We start from the raw sequence: 20,531 nt of genomic DNA on the forward strand, positions 1-20,531 counted from the left end.
TGTCATGAAGGGGAAGGGAGAACTGAGAGCTTCTTGACAGAATAGTGGGATAAAAATGTGACAAAGACACAGACACACAAACATACACAATTTTAAGATGATGATGCAACTGTAGTTTAAACAGAGGTTCCGCTCATCATTTGCCACCACTCCTAGGCATCAATATGTAGAGTGAGTAACTAAAGCTGAACGTATATTATTTGAAAAATCTGGATTAGCTATGGACAAAGACTTTTATGTTTGAAACAGGAATGCTTTTGACTGAGATTAAAACCTTTACCATTGTGGATATAACTATTAATTCTGCAAGAATGCTTAAGGTATCACTTATGGATGGAGAAATATTGGATCATGATTCAGTTTTATATAAAAAGGTGTGATGCACCAAATAGAAGAATGTCTGATAATGCTTTTTTTTGGGAAGAAACTGGTGGCATTCAAAAGAGATAACATTCACAGTACATACCATTTACAATGTCCATTGTTTCAAGGAAAAAGATTGTGAAATAATTGCATTTGGAACAATGAAGACATAAGTAAATCCAGCACTTGACTTCTAAACATATCTGGGACTAACATGTTACTTCGTATTTGAAAAGACTGTACAAAGCAGTTCCTGTTATTTCAACCCTGTGGAATAGATGGCAGAGCTTTCAGAACGGAAATAATGAATACAGCACCCGTTCTATAGAGCTTTCACCCTCATATCTGTGGATAATGTCACAAGGTTTTTCATGGAAGTCTTCAAGTCATCAGATACTTTACAGTGGATGATGTGGATAAATACTGAAGCTACTGGTTTGACAAGGAAAATCTGAAGGATATTTGTGTAAGTAAGTGCTGATTGGTAACACAAAATGGTACTTATAAAATTAAATTTACACATTCCAGTTTTGCTAGCATAAGAAATATTAAATTTTGATAGAGATGTACAGAGCACATGTGTATTAAAATTTTACATAGGTCACTATTCTGACCTCTCTTAGTAAATCATTAAAGAGAATATGAAATGATGAAGCAAGATATATATGGGCATAACAAATAAATGTGTCACTTTGTCTAATCAATAAGAATGTTAGCTGTCAACCATGAGAGACCTGATGTGGGAAGAATTCTTTAAAGACGTATAATACTATCTGAGAAATTCCAACTCTGCCTCAAAAAGATATAGGTACAGGTGCTGATAGGGTTGCCAGCTCTGGGTTGGGAAATACCTGGAGATTTTAGGGGTGGAGCCTGGGGAAGGCAGGGTTTAGTGAATGGAGGGACCTCAGCAGGGCATAATGCCATAGAGTCCACCCACCAGAGGAGCCATTTTCTCCAGGGGAACTGATCTTGTTCGTCTGGAGATCAACTGTAATAGCAGGAGATCCCCAGGTGCCACCTGGAGATTGGCAACCCTAGATGCTGAGGGTCTCTAAATCCAAAATTTTTAGAATTGGGTGAGGAAAATCAGGAATGCTGTTAAAATGTTAGCTTTTTGAGCTTCTATGATGGCATTGTTGCAGCTGTTTATCATGACCCAGGTATTCATATGATAATAGATAGACCTACATCCCTACATGTAAAGTACTTAGTTGTCTTTCTTCACTGCAGAACAATAATTGAGGATGACTTTACCATCCAAGTGAAGAAGCCTTGCAGGAGAAAATAAAGCAATGGAATCGTAAGTGTTCAACAGGGTCGTATTTCTCTGGCCGTTTTTGAGCAGGAACTCTTGGAATTGTTGGCTCAAAAAGTAGTAGCTCAGTCAAATGCATTTTAAAAAATATAATTAATATATTCAGACTCTAATGGTTGCATAAGTAATGAATTTTCGAAGCTTTTAACACCTTTCTCTCTTACAGGTACCAGGGAGGTGAACAGCATTCTTCCCTGTTCCTACCATTTCATATTATTTTTGTTAGTAATTTCATGTTCATTTCTGATGAAAATTTAAAATAAATGTCTCTCAGTACCTTGTGGGTTGTTTTATTTGCTTGCCCAGTATTGTGAGTCATTTAAAATATTGTAGAATACTCTTCCTTTACTGTTTGTTTGTTTCTGGGCCCAGTTTGAAGAGCTTGTGTTTAAAACTGTAAATAGTTTGAACCGTGATATGTTAGAAACTGCTTCCTGTTATATATAACTACTATATGAACCTAACATCTGAGCCCTTGCTCTGTGTCTCTCTGCTGTCTGGTATGGCAGGTTGAGATGTGAAATAGAGCTTTTTCATCTCTGACCACACCTATGTTATTCCCTCCCCCCAAGGAAGTCCATCTGTCCTCCTCACTGCCTTTCAGTGAGTAGTGAAAATGTGGGTATTTTAAAAAGCTTTAGGGACCAATATTTCTTTATCCTTGTCTTCTGTTTTGATGGTGATTGAATTATTGGTTAGTGTGAATGATTCACTGTAAAACTGGTTTCCTTTTTGAAATGGTGTTTTTATTCGTTTTAATTTGTGAGGCAGCTTGGAATCTTTTGCAAAGAAAAGGAAGGATATACATATTTTAAATAAATTATTATAATTTAATGACACTGTTTGAAAACCTGACACACCATTTCTAAATGCCACCTCTTCATGTGCTCTTTGAAATGCAGCATGTTTTGCTGCCACCTGTGGCTTTCATTTTTCAAAACCATCTTGTTTCCAGGATGGAAAAATACATTTCTTTATCCTCTCCCATCCTGTTTTCATTTTTTTTCCTTTTACCATTTTTTGAAGCAAGTATTTTGTTTGTAAAATAACTATTCATTATGCTGTGCAAAATATATTTCTTTCATTATGAACCTACATATGTGTGGCACATCTGAAGGTACATTCACGCATCACATTATTTTCTGGATATTTTTCATCTCCCTCTGGGAATCTGCATTTTGGGGTAGACAGCACATGGGATGTATAATCTAACAGGAGAAAACAAGAGTAATAATATTTTATCATGAATTTATTTTACTGTGCTCAGATTTTTAAAAATGTAATGAATTTATTTGTTGTAAAATTTGCTTTGGTTCAGAAATCAGAAGACCCATAACAGAAAAAAACAGCTGACATCTCAGGGAAATATGCTCCTAAAACTCACCAGTAAAGTGGAATCAATGGGAAGTAATTTCAAACAGTCCCATGTTAAATTTGGCCAGCAGAGGATGCAGGAACCACTGGATAGGGAAAGTGATTAAATGTGTGATTCCAACTCAAGAGGCCTTAGTGCAATCTTAAGAGTCAAAATGTTTTTGTTTTAGTTTTTAAAAGAAAAAAATGGACTATCTAGCATGCCAAAAAGAATATTGGTCAGTTTCAATCTTTTAATTGTATGATAGTCTACTAATATGTGAATATGCATTGAAGTGAAACTACGTTACTCAAATACACATGGTAATTGCTGGACCCCTTTTTAATTTGCAGCTATACCAAATAATTTTAAGTCATGTGGGATTTAAGATGGTAGCATCTATTGGGCTGGATGAAAAGTTTTTTTCTGTCAATAGACACTTTTGCTAGTAAAAGTGGGGAGATACAGAGAACCAGTGGTGTAGTGGTTAGAATTTGGGGAGACCTAGATTCAAATCCTCACTAAGCTATGAAGCTCACTGTCTGATTGAGGGCCAGTCACAACTTCTCAGCACAACCTACATCATAAATTTTGAGGATAAAAAGGAGGAGAACCATATACGCCATTGGTTACAGGCCACTCATTTCTTTATTTCTGACAATCACATAGTGTAGTATAGCATGTGTCAAGAAATACATGCCTTTATTTCCAGTTCTTTTAAAAAGATAGGGTTTATATGTGTTTTAATGTTATGCTGTAATTATCATCTATTTTATGACTGAATAATTTACAATGCATTCTGAATTTGAGTGGCGCTACAGTTCAGCTCGATTATAGACATTGCACGAAACAGTATGTTTTGTCCCAACCCATAGTTTAGAACCCAAACCACAGTTTGAGTTTCCAAGTGTACAGCTAACCAGTAAGTTAAAACTGTCTGCCTGCTTTTGTATATCAGACAACCATGGGTTGTCTGAATTACACTTTCATTTATTGTGGTTTTCTGCTTGTGTATTGTATTTACATGCCGCAGAATCATCTTCAAAATGATTTATAAAAAGGGAAAACAGTTTTAAAATTCTTAAAATACATATTAACATAACAAGAGCAAATAAGAGCACTCTTCATCATTGGAGTTGAATCTAGTCATGATAAAGAGGTGCCTCATTGCTACTTCCCCACATTCTCATGGCCTCAGCAATAGTATTTGGAAGCTTCGGGGAGGGTGTCAAATGTAGATCCTTATTCCATAATTTTGTCTGCCCAAGTATGCTGCTTATCTAAACATTTCTCAGGACTAAAACCCAGATCAGGGGAAGACTGGCCATTTAACATATGGGGAATATTCCCTGTGGGCTGCTGCTCTGGAGGCCCCTGGCAGTCAGGAACAAGCAAAGCCACTGGCACCAGGTCTCAGTTGAGTGGCTCCTGCAGTTCTGGCTCACAGCATAGGAGCCACTCAACTTGGCTTCCTCGTGGGCCATTTGAACTTTACAGACAATTCCTAATCACTACAGATTAAACATGTTTAAATTTCACATATGGAAAGAATCTGTGTTTTGTATCTAAAATGCTCTATAAAGCAATAACAGTTCCCACATTTTTTTAAAAAATATGCATGTTAAAAATTGATCAAGTAAACCACAGACATCATTAGTATCAGTGGTTATTGCTGAGTAAATGTGATTAACTGCCTGACTCACCATCTACCAAAATAAAACACTGGATTTTAGGCTGATTTAGTCCTTTTTGATTTATTAGTGAACCCACAGGGGTGAAATCCAAGTACGTGACCTTTATTAGGTTGTGGGTCAGGCTATAAAATGCCTGCTCTGCATTTTAAACTTACAACTTGATTTAAGTCTTTTGTTTAAGAGCTGCCGCACACGTATGCCTAATGTTACATTTTGGGTGAGTTCAGACGGCTCTTTAGATCCGTGCGAGGCACGAGTGCCTCATGGATTTAAATGTAATGTCCAGACATCAACATCTGGGAAACGTCCGGCTTCGGAGCCGTACTAAAAAGGTACTAGTTAAAATCTGGAGTTTTCGGTTCCGACGGGCCAATAGCGGACTTGCCACCGTCTGATCATTCCAGTGCACAATTTAAAAATGGCACCATTCAGGATGGTCTGATGTCAGACCATCCCGAATGGGCACCATTTTAAAAAAAAAATCTTGATTCTGCGCATGCGCGGATAAACAAGATCACAATATCACGCCTATGCATATGCGCAAAAAGTTTTTTAAAAACCCACCGTGCGTGCCTCCTTTAGTGGATGGCGTCTAGACACTCCACAGTGGAAGCAGCACATAGTAAGGTGATTCCCCCGGGGGATGTTTGGTCGTGCAAGGATGGATTTAAAAGATCGGGATCAAATTTGAGCTAGTATAATGGCGGGGATTAGCTGCCCGTATGAACACACCCTTTGTGTCATACATTGGATTTAAAATTTAAGTTGAATATGAAGTTTGCAATCTAAAAACGTATTTGGATAATAGATTTGATACAGAAGCATACTGGACAGCACAACACTACCTTAGGTAAAGGGATTTATATATTCCATCCTTAAGAATTTGGAGATCTCTGTTTTACCATGCCTATTAAAACTACTTCTTAAGTGAATTACATGATAATAAATTGCTTTACGATGCCTAGTTATTTTAATAGCCAAAGGCAAGTAAAGATACCAGCAAAGTGAAAGTGAGTGACCTATTTTTGAAGCTTTCATTAAAAGTTATGCACAGTGTCCTAAACATCAGACGCATTGAACTCTTCCTCTTGTTTGGAGTGAGATTTAAAGAACTGCTGAGTTGTTACCATGCATGCTCCAAAATATTTTGTGTTTCCTGTCCCTGCAGCAGCCATTTGCATCCTCTGAAAAGCCTTTTAGGAGATCCAGGTGACCTGCCAGTCAGCTTCCAAGGCATTGCATGGACCACAGCTGGCAGCAGAAATCAGCATTACCCTGCATGCATGTGAATGAATTTAGGCACATATACTCTTTGGATCACAAACAGAGTAATTTCAGAGTGAAAATATTAGCCAAAGTTTAAAATATTATACATAACCCTTTTGGGATCATTTCCATCCTAAGCAGAGTTACACCATTCTAAACCCATTGATTTTAGTGGATTTAGGAGATTATAACTCTTTTTAGAATGGCACTATCAATGTCTTTGATTAAGAAGTTTGTTCCGCGATGTGGCAGAGATCTTTATTTTTCCTATTCCTTTACAAGAAATAAGAAAAATATATGAACCGTCGTACATTTAAACTGTCATTGAAACATTATGAGTAGAAACAGGAAAATAATTTTTCTCTTTGATTTCAATGGACAAGTTAAGCAAATGCTTAAGTATTCACAGGTGAAATCAGTGAAGTTTGAACAGGGCTCACATTTCTTCATCCTGTACCTAATCCACTCTTCGCTTTCCTCACCATTCACTTAATCCCATTTCTCTGTTGAAAAATGGCAATTATTCTGGGATGAAGTGAAATGAATGCTTTGGCATATTGCTTTACCACTGAAATGTCTGTCTGTAGAGGAAACTGACAGTGTTTTTAAAAGTCATAGATAACGCCATGTGCACAGAATGTTAGATGCCTTTTAAGTGTGTACTTGTTTTCTTAAATGATAGCATAACTGAGTACTTTGTTAATGGCAGTGGGGGTTGCTTAAGTCATTGCTTATTCCTGACACATAGTAGATATTTTATGAGTTTATTCATTTTACTATGATGAATAACTTTACTATGCTAAATTTTTCTGCAATCTTATTTTGACATATGAGATCTAGAACCTGAATGCTGATTCACACAATACGTTTACTTCAGAAGACTGATTTTTATGCTTATATGGTAGGATTTGTGTAGAACTTTAGGTTTGGAAGAAGTTATAGAAAACTTTACATTGTGTGTTCAGCAAACCTCAGAGGTCCAGGTTTTCATATGTATAGCTTGTCCTTGTTTGTGTACAGCACATTAAATAGGTGTACTGGGAGGAAAATGTGAAAAATGCACATGCAAATTAATGAACATAATTCATTTATGAAGATGATAATCTGGATAAAACTACAACGTGAAAGTGCAATGAATGTTGCACCCAATTTTGTTCAACTTACCAGTTCTGGCACAGTTTCTGTCTGTATCTATTCTAGGTATTTAGAAACTTTTGTCTGTCTTAAGCAACTTGAACAGTGTACCAGCAAGAAGGGGCTGATTGTAAACATGGGCCCAAATGCAGAGGTGCAGTTCCAGGCTCCCAGAAGTTCCTCAAGTGTGCTGCTGCAGCTGTTTTGTTTCTAACAAGATTTGTTGTGCCCAAAGAATAATCTACATAACTGGCAGCAAGAAGATACCTTCCTCCTACTATTCAGGTGGGAGGGGAAGAGTATATAAAGAAAAGAAAGTGATTCAGTAGTGGAAGTGAAAAATCTGGTGGAATCTCAAAAGGATGAACCTTCTGAGAGCAGCACACCTTGGGGTAGGGGTTCCAATACAAGTGACAGGTAAGACTCTACATGGGCATAAAACTCAAATATTCTCAAGTGAATCAAATTAAGTACTTTTCCTGTAGCAACCTTTTCTGATTATTATGAAAAGTACACTGTAGTCTGTTTCCTTTCCACAACTTTATGATTTCTGCAACTAGGTACCCCTTGCTGTTTATTGTGGATTTAAAACCCAAAATAAATTGAATACTGTATCCTGCATTTACTTCAGGCACTATAGCCATGTGAAGATGATAATGATTTTCATGATGAAGGAGCCAGCAGCTTTCCAACACTATGATCCTAATCATGCATCTGTGGAGCTGTGTAATTCTGACTTTTGACAACGTTTGATAGACATCCTGTCCAAAACATCCAGAACAGACAGATTATTCAGCAGAGCAGGGAATGATCAAACTACAGATAATGAACAAACGTACAAAGGATATGTAAACGTTATCATTCTACTTGCCAGAAGAAGTAACAACTTTTGATGCAGACCACCACATCAGAAAAGGCGTGAGGGTGCACCATGCATATGAAGGTGTCAGTACAGCATGTCCAGATGTATACCCCAGTTGTTTACTTCATCAGAGAAATAAGGATGCATCTGATCACATAGAGAGGGATTATGCAAATTCTAACACTGCCACTTTAACAGTCCACTTGGTTTTTAAATAAAATTACATAATTAGACTGATTAAAAGAAACCAAAAATCACTGGATTTTTGTTTTGAATTTTAAAAAATCTTATGGGATGTGTCCTTGGCACAGACCTGTCTTCTCCTTCAAATACATCTTTATAGTTGAAAACTCTGATGATCATGTCAGAACGAATTGAAACCATAAAATATTGATGAGCCCATATTTTATGAAGCCATAAATCCATATTACCTTCAAAGTCAGTGTATATTCAGAAACATTCTACTGTGTTTGTACTCAGTGGAAAAGATATTGATCATTCAAGTGGCAATAGTAGGGGAGATGGGGATCTGAGGCCCAGTGTAGATATAATGCTGCTGTTCTCTTAACTATAGGTAAGAGATTGAGGGGTGAATTGTGAGCCATATGCACACCCTCAACCTCTCTCCTCTTGTCTTTGGCATGAATTCTTCCTCCCTCTTTCCGTTTTGGCTTTAACTGTATTTTAGTGTTATGTCTATTTTGCTTTCCTTGCTTAATATTTTAATTCAGTTTAGAATGTTATGCTTTAATTTTGCATTGATAATAAAAATTTTATATTGTATGTTACAATTACTTCAGGTTTCCATAAAAGCAACAATTTTATTATTATTATTATTATTACTACTAATAGTAATAATAATAATTATTATTATTATCTCTACCAGCACTGCCCATGATGAAGAGACCAGCAGTGTTATATCTGCACTGGGCATAAATTGTTCCATAATATCTTCTCATTTGACACCTCATAGAGCAAAGCCACAAGTTAGCGTTGTAGTAAAACTAAATTTGAATTAACATCTATTTTTATTGACATGGGACACCATGCTTTTATGCTCTTGATACAAACCTAGTCAGCCTCTTGGCAAGGATGTAAGACTGAGGCAACTAACTCAGGAGAGAAATTGACTTGACTATAATCGTTCTGATCACATCGTCCAGTAGGACAAACCATCCAGTCCTGCTGCTGAGCTGCACAGTGTCTAGGCATACCAAATTTCATTGCCTCCATTCTACCAAATACTCTGGTGTCATCATTTTAACGGGTTCCAATCATGAATTTGATCAGGCCAACCTATAGAAAGTAAGAAAAGGATTCTACAGAGTGATGTCTACCATTGTCCCAATTTGCCCTGGCTACTATGGATTGAATGAAAATCACTTTTAAGGTCATGCCTATTGTATTATTTTTGTTCCCCATGCCCTATGTTAATATTAAATAAAGACTGGAAATTGGAGATTGTTGAACTTTTAGTTGTTAATAATGTTACCTCTTGATTTAGCCCCTTTTTGTTAATAGCTGGTCTAACAAATCCATCCCAACATCTTAGAATGTATTCATGATTCATAAGTATTCGATAGTAGTGTTAGAAAACGCTTTTAATTCCATTAATTTTTTACAAATATATGTTTACGGTATTTGTTATCTGTGTCTTTGGCCACCCATGCCAGATGATATCATTTCTTGACTGTACTTAAGAAGCTGAATGTATTTAACGGGAAAATGTTGCAGCAAACAGTCAAACTGTTTCTGAACAATAAATTTACATTTAAAATTTGTGAAACTGGATTCAGAAGCTCCTGGCATGTGAACCATAAATATGAATAACAAATAATTACTCCAAAGCTTACAATGTACACATAAGGTGTTAAAACTTTACTCATCTAGCAATATTCACAAACCATTTAGGGGCACGTTAGATTTTATTTTGTTTATTTTATCTGTTCTGTTATTTACTATTTTGGGTGAGTTCTATTCTGAATACTCATCTCAGAAAAAGAAAATTTCCATATATATGGGATACCTCTGCCTTTGTATAACCAATGGCATAGCACATTCCCATCTCTAAAATAAGGGTGGCCAACAGCTATATTGTGAGGGGCCATTCTCCAGTCACAGATGTTGGGAACAGAAGTTGATTTTGCCGTCCATGTTATCCTTTCATAGGAAGTCATACTCTATAATAATTTCAATGTGATGTAGCAGTAAGGATGTCACAATTATGGCATACGTGAGCTGGGACATGACTGGAGGCATTACATTTATAACATTGAGAGAGTATTAGCATAACAATGTGGAAGATCTCTTGCTCACGTACATCCATTTTAAGATCATTTTTCCTCATTATGAATGTTTTATGACACCCTAATGAAATTTTCTAGACCCACAAGGAGGAAGAGACAGGTACTTTCTTGGACCCTTATGTTTACAAGTGATTAGTTGGCCACCCATACACTGGAAAATCAGGGAAAGTGTTTAAATTGCTATTTATTCATCATAATTAAAAGCAATCCCAGATATATAGATATATATGCATGCTAGCAGAGAGTTGTGGAAAACAGATTTCAAGATCTTACACCATAACTTTTATTTGGAATCACTGGTCACAGTTCTTGCTGTACTGGTGGAGCAAAGGTGTGGATAAAGATTTCAGAGCAGCAGGTATTATATTGAAACTATCTCATTAAGTCCCCTTCAAAATGTCCATGCAGTGGAAGATCAAAGGCTTGCATGCCACTCTGTCCCCACATCCATTTTCATAAGGATCATACATTTTGTACAAATACAGTGTCATCCTCACTTTTCATAAACATGCAACTGGACAGTCTATCCCAACACAAACAAAACGAGAATACTTTGAATGTGAATACTTTAATTACTAGTTGAAGAGATTGTATCAATGCTCACAGCATAATAATTATTGGGGTTAAATTTTAAGTTATGTTGAATCATGAAATGTACAATGTACTTTAGGTGGTTTTATGATTATTGGATTTAGACTTTGAAGCAGAGAGGAAACAGTTGTCACTGGGAATCACCTGAAACATTCCTCTCTCCACCCTAAAATATGTGATCTATACCAAGAAACAATCCATAAAAGTCTTCTTAATCTGACACATACATACACCCATGTCCTTCTGGTGCAAGTACATATCTCCAAATGAAGTTCACAAGAGCAGCATGTGGTGTGTGTCAATGAGCAGGAGTTACACCTAACAAAATACAAATGCCATTTGAGTTTCAGTAAAGTAGAAGCAAGTCTCCTAGCATTAACCACACAAACCAACCAGTTCACCAGAGCTGATAAGTAGTATTCATTGTTGTTGAACGGCCTTAATAAAAATATGCTGTTCACTCACATTGTTCTGAGAATAGGATATATGTTTTCTTGAGGCAGTGATTATCATCATCATTCCAGGGGATATTTCAGATAAATGTAAATGGCCAAATTGTCTCAGAGGCAGAAGGCTTCTTTTAATTTTTACATCTTAAGCTTTTTCATATTCCTCAATAGGCTACAGAAATATATAGGGTTGGATCCAGATTAAATTGACCATTTCCACCAAATCCCCGTTCCTGCTGCAGATCCCTCTCATGTCATTCCTCAGGGTTCCCTATTCCTCCAGGAGCAGCATTTCATGGAGATCAGTGGGCTGCAGTGTGAGGGGGGAGGCAAGAAAGCTCCACTCTACCATTGGAAAATTTAGTCTCGATCCAACTCACTAAGTGTAGAACATGACAGTCTAATTAGAAAGTGCATGCATTATATACTTTTCAAGTGTCCTGGTGTACAGTTTCTTAAGTCTAGCTGTGTACTTAAATCACGTTTGTGGATAAATGCCCTTTTAAATACTTAACCTTTCTGTGTAAACTACATTGTACATAGAGAAGCATATGTTTTATATTTCCCTTAAACGTACTCAGGCAAGAAGTCAGCAGGGGAAGCACAAGGCAAAGATTATCTTCAAACAATAAAAAAGCAGCCTGGTGAACAATGCTCTCCTGTATAATTACTTTCAATTTAGAAATAGCAGAAAGGCTGGGGTGGGGGGAAATAGCAGAAAGGAAATCAATGTACCAAATAGGACAGACTTCAGAGACATTGTTCACAGGATAAATTTGACTGGCTGTCACAAAGATTTTGTGGCAATGATTCTGGAAGGGGTTTAGGGGTGAGATGAAACGCCGGACAAAAGAGAAGATAGCAAGCAGTGCTTCAAGGGCTGCCACACAAGCCAGTGGTGGAGCACATCTGACACCACAGGAAGCTCAGGTCGCTTGGACAATTGACCCAAAGTTCATCACAGAGATTTCTGACTGTGACATCACTACAATGCATAGGTGAGCTTTTTGATAGGTTCACAGACATTTACTGTCACAATCACAATAAGGTTTATTGAAAGTTATGCCTTGGGATCCAGCACAGTTGTGTGTGTTATGGGTACAGGACTATGTGCATTATATAAAGTGGTTAATAATTTCACCTGCCACATGCCCTATTCAGTCTCTAAACTTTAGTCTGCCCTATTCTTTGCCCAATAACAGACACTCTGGTTTCCCAACTGGCTTCTTTCTGTGTGTTGTCCAATGTATGTAGATTCCGCCATCTTCCTGGCCTCAGATACAGTGGTTGTTGCTCCTCTATTTGATTGCCAGATGTCATTGGGGATCAAGATGGGGAGGTTCCTGGATCTTCGGGACAACCCAGGCACCAGAGAGGAAGCTCACCATCCACACCTGTAGAAGAGCAAGAATCCTCAGTGCCAGCTTCTGATGAAGACTCACCAGCCAGAACTACAGAGAGTTGGCCATGGCCATTGTCATCATCTGAAACGCACAGCAATGTTGGGGAAGATTTTGAGGGATTTCCAACACCAGAGAGGACTCCACAGTGTACAATGGACATACAATCTCCAGGGGATCAGTGTCTCAGTAGGACTCCCCAATATGAAAGTGACTCTCCTGAGGAGGGAAATGATGAAATGAACGAAGAGCACCATGGTGTTCAACCTGTCCCTAGGGATCGGGGTTGGAGAGGGCAGACTCAGCTAACAGAGGGGGAGAAGTTATTGATGGAAACCAACAGTAGGATTGTGCAACTGCTGGAAAATATCAAGAGGGAGCATGCACAGTCTATGGGTCTCATGTCGCAGTCCATGGGCCGGATGGAGTTGCAATTAGGCATTGTGGCTACATCCACAAGAGCCATCCATAACTACCTGTCTGAGATTTTAGCTTTCCTCAAACAGCCAAGGACTCAAGTCCTTGAAACACGTATCTCCCAAAGAGCCACCCCTCATGTTGAGTTAACCAGTGCCTCAACATGGACTGGTGAGGATGCAGTGGCAGTGCCCACTGGATACTTACCAGGGGATGAAGGGATTAATGACTCTCAAGAAACACCACAAGCCACAGTGCCTCGTCGCAGTGGCCGAATGCAGAGAGCCATAACAGAGCGGGCCTCGTTGCCCATGCCCATGCGTCAGGCAAAGGGGGGAGGGAAGAAGAAATAATTTATCACACTAGTGATAGGATTTTAAGGGTTTTTTTAAATAAATGTGCCTGTCCTTTTAATTCTTAGCCATAAGGCCATGAGTGGCAGAACTTGACCATTTCTACATTTGGCTAACATTGTATTCTGGCTGACTAGATTAGTCTAACATTTTGTAGTTTATATTTGCATTGTTAACAATGTGTGCTGCTGGTATTTGAAGAACATTTGCTTCTGTTCTTTCACTTTAGCTTCATGAGAGCATTTTTTTACACTGTGCCAGACATTCATTGCTTTTCTTACAAATACAAATCATTTCTGGACACAGCTGTTTTTTGAGTTTTCTTTTTCCATTATCCTCCCCATTCCCTTTGAGCAAGCATTCTGGAGTTCTTGGTAAGTATGTGGGTCTTGGCAATATTCACCTCAGAAATTGTGTTCAATCAGTCTTTGCCTGGTGTTTCTGGCATGCTGGCCTGAGGTGTTGGGGTTAGCCTGTAAGTGCCTTTTTGGATCATGATAAATCTTATCCTCTGAGGGTCTGACCAGATAATCTTTAGCCCATTGTATGGTAGTAACATATCTTGGCTGGGTTGTGTAATATGCAACATGCCTGGACTTATATTTCAGTTTTGTGACCTGTATAATAATGTGCCAGATGGTCTATCTAGGCACATGAACTACATTTTCAAAAGCACCTTTGTTTGTTGAACTGGCGGTTTTGTAGGTAACATAGTTGTCCTGTGAGAGAGTCTGGAGATTAAGAACTACAGAAAATAGCAATGTGTTTATTTTATAGAACTCATTCCCTGCCATGAAGAAGTATTATTCATTGGAGAAACTAGCCCTACTATATCTCAGACATTAATTATACAAGCCAAAGCTACCACTTTCCTTATAGCCAGACCTCCTGAGAATGTAAGAGTCATGACATGCTGTTGGGTACTGTGCCACAATGTCTGAAAAGCAGCTTTGCATCACAGATGACTTGTGCACTGACAGTGGATGAACTTCTCCTCTCCCTTTAGACCACCTCCTTTACAGGTGCTGAAGTGGTCAGGGTAGAACCATGGTGAACGTAGCACGCAAGGCAGATGAGCAGTGCAGTATGGGAAATGATCATTATTATTGTCATTACTGCCTCTCTGTGAGATTAAACAAACATTTATATGCATGCAGGGATTACAGGCTGACTTCCATGAATGGTATCCCAGATGATTGTTTAGATATCCTGGCCTGTATCCAGCCATACGATTAAGAAAACTTAAGTGTCCTTTAATTTTTTGGGGGGCGGGGTGATTTCTGCTGAATCCTCCTCCTGCTGCAGCCCACTGATCTTCCTGAAGTGTTTCTACTGGGGCACAGGGGGCCCTCAGGATCAAGAAACATTGGCTGAAATTGCTGCTCCTCTGAAGAAAATGTAATGGCCTAAGTTTTCTTAATGTGATTGGATACAGGCCCTATATTCAGCAACCAAGAAGACAGTGGCTGCTGCCCTGTTTGACTTCCCAGTTCTGCTTTTATAAGCTTACTTTCCTAAAGAGTCAGGAAAGCATATTTATCAAACCCATTCCTAATTCTAAGTTTGCAGATATATCTAAACTGTCTCTGAACCGTCTTTCTTTCTTCTCCCCACTCACTTTGAGATTGAAGGTGGTCAAAATAGGAGCAGGAAGCATTTTGCTGCAGTACAAACCAGCCATAATGTGCTCCTCACTGAAAGATTTGCTTGTGGCTGCTTTTTGCTAAATGACTGAGCTAATGATGAAATGCAGCTGGTGTGGGCTAACCCCTGATGCAGGCACTTTGCAGGCGCAATTTGTGGTTGAAATATATGTCCTTAGACAAACTAGAGCTAGATGTACTCTTACTAAGAACACTTCCCATTGGTGTGCTGTCTTGACCATATCCTCAAATGCACCCTGCCAGGTGTAACCTTTTGCACCTGTGTCCCAGTTGCGCCCCATCTGTGCCTGTTTTATTTTTGTTTGTTTGTTTGTTTAACATGTTACAGAAACCTTTTATAAATAAATACATTTCAAATTCAAGCATGTAAGAGTCATTCTCGCTGCTGCAAAAAACCACATTTGTACAAAATTACATAGTATTAAAAGCAAGAGGGAAATGTCAACTAGTAAGCCTGACAAACAAGTCCAGTTTGACAGCTTTTGTTAAGGTTCCAACATAGTTTTCAAACTCCCACACAGACACAAGTTGCACAGCTCGTTGAAAATTAGCCCTAAATCTTACTTTGTGTATGTTTGAAAAGGGGGGAAAGATAGAATTCAGTAAAAAAAGCTAGAGGGCTTTTCAGCCCAGCTCTGTAATATAATGAAAATGTATTTATTTGTATTATATCACTCTAAAAATGGGGTGGAACTTGGAGGGGCATATTAAGAATTTGGCAAATACTTGCAGGACATCAAAATGCTGCTACGATATTTAATTATTCTCCAGTGACTTTATACATAAAATAACAATTACTGGAAATACTGGATTTGTTTTCTAAATTTACTTTATTGGGATTTTATCCCATTTTATTGCTTCTATATGCTGGTTTTAAAACCAGTACAAAGTGGCAAGCCTATAGGTAGGCACATAGCAATGCGGTCAGAAGTGTTAGAATTTCTTTTCAGGTGAGGTGCCCCTTCATTCTAACATGTGAAGCCTCATTTCCACCCTCCCAGTTCTAAATTGATCAGCTATAATCTATTATTGGAAAGGGACACAATACATACTGTTTGAATGGGGGAAGCTAAAGAGTAAGGAAAAATAAGGAAATGACAGCAATAAGATAACAACATCAACGAACTATATTGTTGCCCATGAACAGCTATGTGGTATCAATATCAGATTTTCTTTGAACAGACTTACAAACTGATATTGTAGTCAGATCCAGTGCCAGGATCAGACTGTCAGTAGTGTCTTGCGAGATCAGTAGTTGAAGGTATGCATGGTTTTTACCATCTTCTAAGTGAATATGTCCATGCTTTTTCAAGTGTCTGTCAAAGCCTCTTCATTATTTCCCTGTAATTTTCATTGTCTGACTAGGTATATAGTTATGTGTGATTGTTCAGTTATAAAGGTGATGAGTTTTTGTGTGGAATTTACATTATTTACGGACATTGAGTAACAAGTACTTCCATGTTCAAGATCTTTTCACAAATGAACCTAAAAGGTTTTTGTGTGATCATTCACAGGGCTGAAGAGGCTTAAGATGAAATATTATGCTGGTAGATGCACCAGCATATCCAAGAGTCAAACATAAAATCAGTGGGGTTTATGTTTCCTTGCACATCAGAAAGTTTGAGTTGCAGTTTGAAAAACAGTTTGGATTATCACTAAACTGAATATAAATTTTACATAAAATTTCCCATTTTTAAAAGCAGTCTAGCAAAATCATAGAATACAGGAAGCAAGTAGCCAGTCTATTTTATTGTTTAGTTCAATGGCATCATCAGTTTATCTTTAGCTTTCCCATTAACAGATAATGTCTTTCCCATGGCAGTTATGTTTTCAGCTAGAGAAATGTGGTTCCTCTTCTTTAACCAATCCAGCGATCCAGTTATTGGGGCGGGGGGGAAGTATGAGGGCTCTGATGCATGCACAGAACTCTACCCAGCCACAAGGTCTTCTCCATTCACTTCAGTAGTGAAGGTATCCCTGTGCCATATGTGCATGAATATGCCCTGTCTGCTGAAGTGAACTGGGAAGCTCACACATACACAAGCTCCTTATGTAATCTGCAGCATATATGAGGCTCTGGACTGGAATGCATCTCTGCATTTAACTAGATGTGCTACTTAGGAATCCATTCCCCTCTACCCGTTCCATTCCAAACCAAACTCTTAGGGGCTGAATATGCTGTTCACCAGTGAGGAACTGAGAACAGATCTCTATTTCCGACACACTGCATGGGTGGAAATACCTGTACAAATTGGGACAGCTGTGTGTAGTTGGTAATTAATTAACTAGTTTTTCTTTCTTCCTAAAGCATTTTTGCAATGTGGATATTTTGTACTTAATTCCAAGAAAATTAATTGGGATTATATGATGTCTTTAAGACTCCAGTTGCTGAATACAAAGAAAAAAAGGATACTGGCAGGCTATGGCATTTTTCCAGATGTTAGACAACTTTTATATATTCATATGTGCCATGTGTGCAAAGCCCTGTTTAATTTTAATATATAGGTGTTTTTAAAGACAGCCACAGTAGTGCATATAACTAGTCTGATTTCATGGTCTAGAAGTGGATATTGAAAGCGTGGCAAAGACAGAATGAATGACTATTTATTAGAGTTTGGTGAAAAGGTTGAATTGATGTGATCTTAAATTAACAGATTGCTTTATTTTGAATATTAATAGAAAGAGAGCAGTCATGCACACTGTAATTTAGCTACAGCCTAATTGTATAATCTAGTTACAGTCTAATTCTTTGTTCTGAAAGTCTTCTTGCGTCTTAAAAATGTATCAGTTACATCTATTTTGGTTTGTGGTTGCAGTTAGGATGTCCCACATTGTACCGATTGGATCACACTTTCCCTAAACTATAACAGTCATACATAAAATTTATGTTGCTGGCCTCCATTTTGCCTTGTCATTTAAAACTGAGGGCCTGTTCTCTCCACAGTGTTGACCATGGTGAGCTTGTTTCCTTTCTCCAGCCTACATGAATTTGCCTACTTTTGCCCACAGTGAAGTGGTCATACTCTGACTTTTACCATGATCACAGAATGCAGTTTGGAATCCATCACCCAATACATCCTTTGAAGATTTGCTGCACACCATAACACAATGAGAGTCCATGATCAAAGTCTTTTATGACCAATTCCTCCAAAGCTAAATGCAGGGAAACCATAACTGGCTGAAAGAAAATTGTTAAGTACTAGCCACATGGCCAAGAGAATCAGCCCTGAGATACTAATTACCAGGCATATGAGGGAACTCTATTAGAGAGGTTAATTTTGCCTCCTCAAGCCTAAATAAAATGTAGGCAATGTTCAGAAGGCTGTACAAATACTAAATCATGAAGCACTTGTATACTTTAAGCTTCTAAAAAGTGCTGTTTTAGCAATGCTAGGAGGTTTTGTCTAATAATCTGACAGCAGGAGAGAGTTCAAAATAATTAGTAGTATAAAGAGCACTCAAAACCATTCCTGTTGTTGTCTAAAATATCACTATAGTTCTGGTGACTGCTGTATGGAACAGTGCTCTGCAGGTATACTATTTCTAAAGGTCTTCTTTCCATTTCTATATAGATATTTTCCCTTCACATTTTGAAGGTTTGAAGAAGAGGATTGTTTTTCGAGTCACACTAAGTAAACATTAAATGCATGCAGGCTCAAAACTAAAGCATGCATGCTATGCAGCAGCAATAAAAGTGCTCGGCTTGCACGACTTACGATGCTCAAGCATTGCCTTGTTAAAATGCCAAAATCCCCTTTTTCTTTGCATCTTTTTTAAAAAGTTAAATTCTTTATTTAACATTGCAACATTTAGATTTTCAGTTTGGGGGGCAAATTAGATTTATTTTAGCAAATATTTCTCTGTTGCAGATAAAGTGGACGAAATAGTACCAGTTTCCAAGCCATCCAGAATTCCAGAGAGTGCAGCTATGGATTCAAGAGTGGCAACCATTAAACAGCGACCTTCTAGTAGATGCTTTCCCCCTGCTGCAGATATGAATGTGAGTATGATTCCTTGTTAATTAAAGAACTCTTCAAATCCTTAATAGCTTTCATATTATTTTTATGGTCTCACTCTGATTCCCTCATGCCCATGAGCACCTTCCATGGTGAGACTCCTTACAGAAAGGAGTTAAAGCTACTATCCTAAAGCTACTTAATGGAACTGAGTCAGACTACAGATCATGAGAGTTGTTTCTATCTACCGTATTTTTCGGACCATAAGACGCACCTGACCATAAGACGCACCTAGTTTTTTGTTTTTTTTTGTAAATAAATTTTTATTGAGTTTCACCTTTAATAAACATACAAACATAAATCACCATTCTCTTATAAGTCAATACCTCACCCTATTAACATTTGGTTACATACAGTCAATGTCTAGATTCTCTTTAATCTTATATTGCCCAACTATAGTTCCACCTTATATTCCTCGCATTCCTTTTTAAATATCTCTGGTCTTAATAAATCATAATTACCCTATTTACTTTCCTATCTGTATATCTGTATTTTAGATTTTAAATTCATCTTCATTACATACATTTTACTTTTCAAAACATCCATTCAACTGAACTTCAGTTTAATTCCATCCTCAAATCATCTATTCACCTCTTGTTTTCAACATCATATTTGTCTCTATTCCTGGAGCTCTTCAAAAAAAAAATAATAATAATAATAATACTAATAATAATTTTTCCTTCGGTCTCATTCCATGATTATTCTTAACAATAAACTAATAAATAATAAAGCTTTTGATCATTCTGTTAGTATTTATACCCCTCTTACCCACATTTCATACTATCTTAATTTTTCCATCCTATACTATCACCGAGGATAAAGCAAGCATATTTGTCTCAAAGTTATTGATCATAATCCCAATTTTTTACATTATCAAAGCCAAATTAATTCATACCAAATATTATTCTTACAACTTTAATAAATTCATTTCCCTTATTGAAATTCACCCTCAACTTTTCACTTCCCTGTTCTCTTATCATTCCATAAATAAAACTAATAGATAATAAGCGTTTAAATCCCTCTATTATTAGTAATATCCCTCTTACACACAATATTTTTCATTCTGGCTGGAAGCATTCATTACATTCTCATAAAACATCACTCTCGATATGTTTTAATCATGAATAATAGATGCATTACCACCAACTTCGTCTGATTATTTTATACCAAGATTATCCAAATCAAATTACTTAATTCATATCAAATATTATTTTTATTGAGATCCACTCCTAAGAGATTTTATGTCCTCCTCTCTAATAATTCATCATCCTCAACCATGTATTTTACTTCCAGTCAATAGCCAGTACCCTTGTCTTAATTTATAGTGAATTTATCCACATGGAC

The 20,531-nt window shown here is 37.5% G+C and overlaps 1 protein-coding gene across 1 annotated transcript in view; it reads left to right on the top strand.

The window, feature by feature from the left end:
* The window catches only part of SHANK2 (SH3 and multiple ankyrin repeat domains 2), a 512,140-nt gene that overhangs the window by 446,583 nt on the left and 45,026 nt on the right, over window positions 1-20,531 (top strand). Inside the window, exon 18 of the mRNA XM_015410855.1 lies at window positions 19,041-19,171. Within this exon, the coding sequence (XP_015266341.1) occupies window positions 19,041-19,171 (131 nt within the window). The remainder of the gene's footprint in view (window positions 1-19,040; window positions 19,172-20,531) is intronic.

This window comes from Gekko japonicus, unplaced genomic scaffold (genome assembly GCF_001447785.1).
Source record: "Gekko japonicus isolate JY-2015 unplaced genomic scaffold, Gekko_japonicus_V1.1 scaffold65, whole genome shotgun sequence".
NCBI classification, from domain to species: Eukaryota; Metazoa; Chordata; class Lepidosauria; order Squamata; family Gekkonidae; genus Gekko; species Gekko japonicus.